General features: G+C 42.8%; 1 protein-coding gene across 1 annotated transcript in view; it reads left to right on the forward strand.

The window, feature by feature from the left end:
* rftn1b (raftlin, lipid raft linker 1b) overlaps positions 1-10,354 on the forward strand; it is a 38,965-nt gene that overhangs the window by 16,057 nt on the left and 12,554 nt on the right. Inside the window, exons 3-5 of the mRNA XM_030784667.1 lie at positions 3,196-3,304; positions 4,497-4,959; positions 8,274-8,480. Of these exons, the coding sequence (XP_030640527.1) occupies positions 3,196-3,304; positions 4,497-4,959; positions 8,274-8,480 (779 nt within the window). The remainder of the gene's footprint in view (positions 1-3,195; positions 3,305-4,496; positions 4,960-8,273; positions 8,481-10,354) is intronic.

Below are 10,354 nucleotides of genomic sequence, written 5' to 3' on the forward strand. Positions count from 1 at the left end.
AGAGGTTGGTAGGGGGAAAAAAAGAATAGACTGAGAAAAGGAGATCACAGCTGGAGTGTTTGTGAATGTTTGCGAGAATGAGAGGTTGAGTGAGTGAGTGAATGAGTGTGAGAGAGACAGAAGAGGAGGAAGGGCTGCCATCCTTTGATGGCTCTGGCCAAGCCGCCCCTGCTTTATCTCAGCGTCTGTCACCGTGGAGACGGTTCCTCGCATCAGCACCAGCCCAGGGGGATAAACCTTAAAAAAAAAGAGAGAGAGAGAAGCTATCAAACAGAGAGCAGCTCCTCTACTGTTCTCCTGTCAATCAGGAAAATCAAAAAGAAAGGAGAGAAAAAGAGAAGTGCAGATGAAAGCGCCATCTCCGCACGTTCATTCATCATACACCCGGAAAACAAACAGATCCCAAAGTGCTGGTGCAACAGCTGGGGAGATGAGAGGAAGAGAGGCTCTCTAGATGGATACATGCTTTTCTGGAAGCTTCTATGTGTTGCACATTCAGCAGTCACACAATGTCTCCAGATCAAATCTCAACACTTTCTCTCTCGCCTAGCGCCCCCCCCCCCCAACACACACACACACACACACACACACACACACACACTCCCACGCTTATGCTGTTTTATCCCCTTTCTTAAGTTACTACACACAGGGCTGTGGGACAACATGGAGGCGACAAATTTATAATTTACTCGCCTGAAAGCCCTCTCCCTGAGAGAAAGGGCTTTGGACGGAGAAGCAGAGTACACGAACCTGTTCCTGCCCCCTCCGGCCTTTGGGGATGTTCTTACCGCGACTGGGAGCGGATGAACGACTTGGTCAAATGGATTATAGCTTTGAGGCAGGGCTCTTTTAAATGGGCTTTGGTTGGTCGTTAGTCACACAACCTGACACAGGGGCCACGCGGGTACGCCGAACACGGCCTAGCCTAGCGTCTTTTTTTTCTTTTCTTTTTGTTTTGTTTTTGTTTAGTGCATGTTTTAAATGTCAACTGTCAAACATGTTTCTTTTTTTTTTTTAACTTAGCGCTCCATTACAGCAAGGTGGGCCCTGTCGGGGTATTGTGGTTGGGGTTGTGGCTGGCTAATTTGTCATCATTGGATAATTACAAGTTAGTGAACGTGAAGGAGGGAGAGGTGGAGAGGCTTAGACGCTATTAAGGTCCGATATGCTTGAGCGAAGTGATTTATAGGACCATAAATAAGATGTGGTACATTATTAATGTGCTGATGTGAAACCCGCAGAACACGGGTTGGGCGGGTCAGAACGAGATGTTGTTGCTGACGTTAGACATGCACACACACACACACACACACACACACACACAAGGACACGCATGCACACACACACACACACACACGCACACACACATACAAACCCAGCAGGAGATGACTAAAAGGCCCAGAAGTCTGTCCTGCGGTGCTGATTTGGCAGTATCAGTAAAGTCAGGGTGCCTGCAGGCAGGGACACACACACACATGCGTGCGCACGCACGCACGCACACACACATGCACACACAGGCACACTCACACACATGCACACACTCACACACACACACACATACATACACACACACATACACACACACACACAGTGTTTCAGAAGCTGGAGGCCAACAGACTTTTGCCAGAGGTGCTAACCAGCTGTGCTTTAGAAGACGTGCTCTTGGCAAATCATAGCATATGAAAGCCAAGTTCTGCGTTGTCTTGCAAACTAGTGTTACTGACATATTCAGAATTAGCTGAACACAAAGCATGTTTGATCTGCCTGACCACTGACAAACAAGCCGAAACAATGTAATATGGGAAAGTAATGGTTGATCCCATTTGATTTGATATATATATATATATATATATATATATATATATATATACACATATACACATACATGCATACATAGACACACACACACAGTATTCTTCAGAGTGAAATAAAATGTGTTGATAAAAAATGTATAAATAAAATTTTCCTGGAGCTGGTGCTTCATAACTTGTCAGAGAAAATTCATCCAGAAACCAAATGTAAAAATGTGAGTGAGCGATTGCGAGTTCAGTCACACCTCTGGAGCGAGGCATGTGCGTGTGTGTGTGTGTGTGTAAAAACGCTGGTGGACAGATGGTGGTGAGAGGCGTGAGGAGGCGTGATACAGAGCGGCCACATGACGTTTTCTGATCTCAGGTGAGTCAGAGTCAAGCTGAGCTGAGGGCACAGGAACAGGGGGGGGTTTGACTCTGAGTGGCCTTGAGATGGAAAAGGGATTTAGTGTTTGTCCTTCTCACATCTGTCCTGGCCCCCCCCCCCCCCCAACACACACACACACACTCAGAGTTCATTTCAGAAGCTGCTGGTACAAGAGACCAGTGTGAACTGTAAGGGTGGTAACATATGGTAAAGTATATTACTGGTTGACTTTGAGAGTTTTTTTTTACTTTGCTGCTTGGCAGGTTTGCACTAGCATGGTCTGCTGATATTTGTGCATTAATAGTGCAAGAACTAAGACTTTTTCAGTTCATGTTCTTTATCCATAATGTTTATGTATGTTGTGCTATGTGTGTTGATCAAGCCTTTAATATTTGGTTGTCTCTGGTAACGTAAAAATGTGAAGGTCCCAGCAAGTCCATGCTCCCGCCAAATTTTAATTCTGTAAACTGAGAGTAAGTGGTTGTTTCAGCCAAACCTATATACATTTCTGAGTTGTTACACTGAAACGTTTTGAAGCAGAGAACATATGAAGCGGGGCAGGGTTTGTTGAAATAAAAGCCTGTGAAATGAGCCAATCAGAAAATGGAAGTCTGTGAAATGAGCCAGTCAGAATGAGAGCCTGTGAAATGAGCCAATCAGAACAAAAGAAAAAGTCGCTCTGCGGTTTGGAAGAGAGAGCAAACTATTGTAACACAGGGACTGTGTCAAAATTTGATAGCTAGCATGCCAGCTGAACAGCCTATGAGCAATATTATTTCTTGTTTTTTATTTTTTTTTAATGCTTATTTCCTATTACAGAATGCCTCATTTTCACTAAAAATTATAAATTATATATGTTAATGATATATGTTACACTGTTCATGTTTAGTGATCCTATATAACATATTCATAGAAACTGTATTTTCTGTCATGACAGTTGTTCAGTTGTTATAAACAGAACAGTGAATAATCTCTCTCTCTCTCTCTCTCTCTCTCTCTACTATCAACTCCCAGCAGTGTGGAGAAAAATCAAACTGATTTTGAACCCTACCATCTGAAGTTAGAAGAGTGTCTGTCAGCTGATCAGATCCCGAGTCCCGAGCACATCCAAGGCTACGTGAAAAAAGTAAGTCTCTGATGCCCGTAGAGTTTCCCTATCTGCACCTGAGGGATACTCCGTTGTTTTGAATTATTTGTAAGGCATAGAAACCTCGTAACAGCGGAATCTAAATTTCCTTTCCCATGCACGCCATTAATTGGATTAGTAAACCTAAACAAAAGACGCATGTAGGCTACACTCATTGTTGTAAAGGTTTACGAAACTTAACACCGTATAATAATGATATGTGTCCAAAATTCGCATTACCGGGATGATTAATCTCAGTGTCGCACGCGAACATCTGTGCTGTCTCGCGCATCAAAACGGAAATGATCCGCTGCCTTTTTTTTAGTGACGGAAGAATTATTCTCATCCCCTCCATCAACAAAAAAAGGTACCTTATGTGTTGTAGTTTCATTTGGCCTATTGTTAGACATATAATGGTAAGACTCGAGGCATCGACGTTCAATACAAAGCAGTATAATTGGACGGAGTGTATCTCTGACGCAGTTTAATTTTAGACATAACCTGCACATCTCACAAAGACTGATTCTTTGGCCCTGTCTGGCATCAGGCGAGCGATAGCAGAAGACGTCCCTGGGCAATGTTTTATTAAAGCGCGATAATAGAAAATGGCATCATTAGCATTCCTTGACAGCTAACAATTCAATTTTGTTAGACGAGAATTCAAATACGGGCCTCCAGAATGCTAACTGACAATAACGCGGCAGACGCTTTTGAACGAGCAGCGGGTGAAAGCCGGTGTGGACAGCTGCCATTGTAATCAACGCTGAGCTGAAATCGGAGGAGGGGGTGTTTGGGGTGGTGGTTGTAATTATTTTGGACACCATCATTTTTGTTGGAATGTTTTGGTGGATCACTCAAGCTTTTCACGAAGATAAAAGTGAAATTAATAAATCTTTGGTTGACAGCATTTATCAAAAACGATACAGCAAATTAGTTTTTTTTTCTTTTTCTTTTTTTTTTTTGGTAAACTTCACCTTTGATCACATCTTTATCTCACTTGCTCATGCAGATAGATCAAAGTGGGTCCATGAGATAATATTTCCCTTTTGAATGAAATCAGAGTAATCTAGTTGCGTCAAGGTCATCTCACCATCAGTAAAAGTCCTGAGATAGCTTAATAGTAGACTTCTTTGAGTCCCCCCCCCCCTCTCTCATTTTTACTTACTGGATATGTTCTTCTGCCCATCTCTAGCAGATCCAGGATGCTGCTGATCAGGGGATCATGTTTGTGGGCTTCCTCCAAGAGCCTGCAGGTCTCCACCTTTCCGTCCCAGGGCGGGAAAAACCGGAGGAGGTCTCTCTGTCCCTCCATTCCAGCCTGAGTTCGTTGCATAGTTCTGGGCCAGAACGTAGCCCGAGCCACGCGGGGGAGCAGGGAGACCCGTCCAAAACAGGAAGCCCAGGTACTCCCCTCTCAAAGTGTGAAGATGGAGACGGGGGTGCGGCTCCGTCCGGGAACGGCGACGGCCCAGAGGACAGAAGTGGAGACGCTGTCTCCGAGGAAACGTCTGCTGTCCGACCGGCCGAATCTTCTCGAGTAGACCCGGATCGGCCAAATAAGGACACGAAAGAGGATGTGCATTCCTACAACAACAACACGTCCAAAACCACTGATCCCACAGAGAAACCAAACAGACCATCACTTGCCAAGAATGGTGAGTCATTCTGAGAGGATAAACGAAGGCAACTGTTGCTGCCTCAAGATTAGATTTTTTTTTTTTTTTTTAACTCAGCATTAGTAAAAGAAACATCTCAAGGGGGTTGGATGATTAGTGTAGTTTTTAGAAGATCAAACTCTCTCTCTCTGTGATACATTCAGTTGGAGATGATTCCAGACCCTGACTTAAGAGAAACGCTGTGAAACGTCAGAAAAACAGCATTAGCTGAAATACAAAAACTATATGAAGACATGTCTTAAAGACACTTAAAGACCTCTTTAAGTTGGCATTACATAAGATGTTAGATGTTGGACGTTGGGTGTTGGATGTGGGGCAGGGGCGAGGGGGCAGTTCCCCAAAATTTGTCCTCTCTCACCTCTGCCTCTCACATCCCACATAAACGTTCTGTCTTTAAACTTGCACACAGTATCTCTGAGTTTGAGAATGGAAGAAACTGGTATTTAGTATGGCACAGAGAGAGGTTTTAGACTCGTCTTCTTTATTTTTTTTTTTTTCGTTTTGTCGCCTTTTCTTTTTTCTTTTCTTAAACCAGATGGCAAATCTGTCTCTCGGCGTTGGCCAAAGCCGTGTTTTTTTTGGGGGGGCGGCGTTTTTCGATGGGGAAAACGCGCCATTGTGTGAAGCGTATGGCAGGGCTTGCGACGGCTACGTGCTGGGACTGGTGTGGTCTCAGCCGGGGCTCCATCTGGACGTACTAGCAGTGGCTATAGGAGAGAGATTATCCCAGTCAGTCAGGCCCAGTAGGGCCAAGGGGTCCCTGTCTGAGAATGTAATTCTCCTTCATTTGATGTTGTCCGTAGTTATGAATACAGCGACTTTTTCAAAGTTTCTCCGTTCTAATCCTCTGGTTGACTAAAGAATGACTGTGTTTGTTTTTTCTGTCTGTAGGCTATCTGAAGTGAAATGACACTTTATCCGTGTGGTGAGTCAAGGTTCGCTGAAGAGTTCAACATTCTTTCCAAGAGTTGTCATGAAAATACATTATTTTTTTATTGGTGTAAAAAAAGAGGGAGGCTTAGAAGGATAACAAAATGAACTTTGATGTTGTTTATTTGCTCTTGCACAAGCAGTCTGTGTGAAAGCTATCAACTCTTGATGAAAGAGAGAGGGGTCGAGTTCTCTTAGGGGAAGATTTATTTAGAGTGTGTTTATACTGATTGCATTAAGACTAACAGAATATTAGCTGTCATGTTCGGTGACAGTGCTAACGGAAAGTTTACGACAAGTCAACCTTGTCAGCGGAATGCAACGTGATCTGAGGAACGTTGAACTTCTTAATTGCGTTCATGTGCTCATTTTCTCGTTAACAACAAAACGTCAACACTTCACCGGGGCTTCATTATTTAATGCTGTAGACTAGCTGTCATCTGACGGCAGCGATACGGTTTTCTTTTTACACTGTTTGTGTCTCTATCAGACTGTTTGAGGTGCAGAATACCAAGTGCTAAAATTAATATAGTGCGATTCAAAACTTGATCTTAAAGTTGTTAAAGTCAGTCAGATCCTTTTCTTGGTTCAGTAATAGATCCGCGTGTTTGAATTTACCGTTGTGAATGAACGCTCTGGTCTTGAAAAGTGTAATTTATGACAAGAGTCTGAACTTAGCAGCTGCCTGTCACATCGTTAAGGAAGCACGGAAGTGAAGAAGTGAAAATCCCAATGATCTTTCCTGAGTGTCTGTTTGACAGTAAAACGACAGTGAGATTAGACGTTTGCCAATTGTATGTGTGTATCCATGTGGAGCAGTGTTTGTGAATGTGTAAAATAGATGACGCTTGTGTCTGTGTGTATGTGCAGACTTCGTTTTTTTAATGTATGTGTGTATCTCTCTCTCTCTCTCTCTCTCTCTCTCTGTGTGTGTTTCTGTATGTATGTAAGTGAATGTATATATCTATGTACAAGTGTACATGTGTCTGTGTGTGTAGGAGGGTGTGTGTGAATATGTATTCTTTGTGTGTGTGTGTGTGTGTGTGTGTGTGTGTATGTGTGAGAGAGAGAGAGGTTTTGTATGTGTGTTTACGTGTTAACATGTGCATGTGTATCTGTGACTACATGTGTAGGAGGGTGTGTGTGTGAACATTTGTGCATGTGTGTGTATCTGTGTCTGTGAAAGTGTGTGTGTGTGTGTGTGTGTGTGCGTGCGTGCGTGTGTGCGCGTGCGTGTGTAAATGTGTTTGTGTGTGGGCGAAAAGCACATCCTGCTTATTTCCTCTGAATGGTACCATCGCAGGGACAAACTGGCTCAGAACTGTCAGGAGCAATCTAAATGATCGCTGCCAAAACAAAAGTGCATCCGTATTCATCTTTCTGGTCAATTTCCCATTAACTCCAATACACATCATCTGTACAACAAAAAGGAAAAGGTTGAGTACAGCTATATCTGTCTGCTGAACAAATTCATCAAACCCCATTATAATCCATTAGATGCAGTTGCTTTTTCTTTTTTTCTTTTTTTTTTTTTTCTCCTCTCCTGCGTTCCAGGTAGCAAATCTTATTTCGTTTCTACGGTAAACCAGGATTCCGCTGAGAGAAACTAGGATGTCCACGTTAGTAAAAGCCCTGAAGCTGGCTGGCCTGTAGCCTTTCTGATTTCATTGTGTACTCTTAAGATAATTTGGCATAATTAATGTGAAATTCATTAGGACACAACGTGCTAGATTTTATTGAGAGCGTTATGTATGTATGTACCAATGACAGATTTACACACTGGTATACTCTAAGAGAGCTTTGGTTGTTGTTGCTTTTTTTTTTCTCCTTGCAGTCTGACAATACAACTAACAGGACTCTTCTCTCTTAAATAAAATATTCGTCTGATGCTCTTTATGAATAAAAGAATATTTCGTTGTAAACAGAGTTCGCACATATACCACTGGGTGGGTGTCGAAAAATATGTTAGCTTCCTTTTACACTTGTTTCATTGTACTTTTTCAACCGCTCATGGGTCTCACTGATGTACAAAGAGTCAACCTGATATCTGGATTCAGACAAACAAACTGAGAGCGTAACAACCGGTATTCGTTTTCTCAGCCTACTGTTCCATCAAAAAAGATTCATTCCAGATTCGTTCCGCCATCAGCTTGAAGAAGAATATCACTTAGCAGCCACTTTCAAAAAGCTTTTTTTTTTCAGCGTCAGTTAAAAACGTCTGTTGGAATTGTTTTTTTGCTCTGTGAAATTTGGCTCTTTTACTGATGGTTCCATGCATGTTGTTAAGTGGCTTTGGATAAAAGCGTCTGTTAAATGAATAGGTGTAAATGAATAAATGTAAATCTTGTGTTCCCTGTGTTCAGGAGCGGAGCTGTTTACCTTGTATAACTACCCCGGGCGGAGAGAGGGTCAGCTCAAGTACTACACCATCAAGGTCCCCCTGCGGGTGCAGTCGACTGAGGAGGGTGGAGTCCGTGGGGTGGAGGCCAACTGGCTGGATCACATGACCCAGCACTTTAACAATGGCGCCTCGCTGGTGGACGGATACTTCCACTTGGCTAGAGATAATGGTGAGTTGGTTTTTTTTTTTTCTTGTTCGTGGAGACCGAGCTTTCATGTTCCATGTACGAAGGTGGTTCACATGAAAGCAGCAAAAAGTGATGATTGGTTGGGTAGATACTTTGATGGGTTGATGGATGGATTCATAGGTGGATAGATAGATCAATCGATGGATGTATTGATGGATGGATGTATTGATTGATCGACTGATATACAAGCCATTGACAAAATACCCAGTAAAATGTTCAGTTAGAAATTTTTTACTCAGAAAAACAGTTATTTAGCAACAAACTGCCACAGTATAATTTTACACTACACACTCAACACACTTTAGCTGTTCTCATTTGAATCAGTTTTTTATGGGTTTTATAGAGAGAAGAAAATACTATGGTAAGAGTGCTGACTACACTTCTTTGCTGTTGCCCTTGGACTCAAATGTCTCGAACCAATTAGCACCCTAAATTTGTTCATTTAATAATTTATTAAAAACAGGCGAATCGGCAATATTTCCCCCCTCCAAATATAATTAGGTTAAGGTTATATTACTCTACTTTGGCTCTTTTCATATCCTAGTAATGAAGAAAGCGATCACAAAGAAATCTGATTACATATCTCAGTAATTAAGTAAAGGAGCAGCTAGTTTCAGCTCATTTCAATAGTACCGTAAAGGCGGACGTCAGTAAAAATATTACCTTACGTATCTCTGTTCGGATAGAAATACAAGAGAATGAAACTGATTAGCAGTAAGATGCCTGTCTGGCTGGTGTGAAATGGTTGGGAGGTCCTGAGGTGAGACGGTTACAGAGTCTGACCAAGTGTGTTCATGATGTGACGGTATCAAAGCCCCTGTTTTTTGCTTTTTTAACTGAAGTGTAAGCCGACAAACACACGTCCAGAACTCTCTAAATTTAGCATCCCTTTGAAAAATCATCTCTTAACTACTAATGAGAAGTCCTCTCTCTCTCTCTCTCTCTCTCTCTCTCTCTTTCTCTCTCTCTGGCTGTCTTTTTGCACCCAAAACATCAAATATTTTATTGTGCTCTCTCTTATGTAAAAGAGCGCACAATAAAGTATTTCAAACATTCAAAAGCAGATGCTCAGCTCGTTAGAAGAATTTAATTGACACTCAGAGGGCCAATAAACATTGGCACAAGCCTTTTCTTTTCATTTCCTGTCGCTTCCAGTGTCTGCTCTTTAAGCATTTTTTTTTTCTTTTTATTATTACTGTTATACATTTCTCAGAAGGCTCTGTATGGGGTTAGTGTTTCTCACTTTTTTTTTGTCTCTCTCTCCGTATTTCTTTTTTTTTTCCTTCGTTTTTCCATTTGCGACACGGTTCTTTTGCCCCCGCTGGTTTTACGCGCTCACACCTCTCCGTCTCTCCCGGACAGCCTCGATCTGTTTTCGGCAACACGGCGGAAACGCCAGAGACCCGCGCACTTTTAAACATGGCTTTCCTCTGCCCCCCCCCCCCTCTTCTCTGCCTAGGAGACAGTGTTTCCATGGTGAGAGAGAGAGGGAAAGAGAGAGAGAGAGAGAGAGAGAGACAGAAGGTGGAGAAACAAAAGTCATAAGTAATATTCCCCCCCGGCTAACCAAGGCTGAGACGTGGAGCATGAGGGAGCGTGGGTACAAAATGCCCTACTAGGGCAAGGGTATCACTCTCTGATTGAATTTGCACATCCTCTGCCCGCCCGTTCATGCATATAACTCCCAGCGTCGCGGGATCTCCATTAAACATTTATGGGCAAAGGATCTTCTCCAAAGCTCCACCAGCTCCTACACCAAACACCTCTGTACCTCCATCCCGCCCACTCTCCTGAGCTCCGGGTTACGATCTCGTCGGGGAAAAAAAAAGAAAAAAAAAAGACAGCAGCCGTTATTG

Source organism: Chanos chanos, chromosome 9, assembly GCF_902362185.1.
Source record: "Chanos chanos chromosome 9, fChaCha1.1, whole genome shotgun sequence".
In the NCBI taxonomy this organism is placed as follows: domain Eukaryota; kingdom Metazoa; phylum Chordata; class Actinopteri; order Gonorynchiformes; family Chanidae; genus Chanos; species Chanos chanos.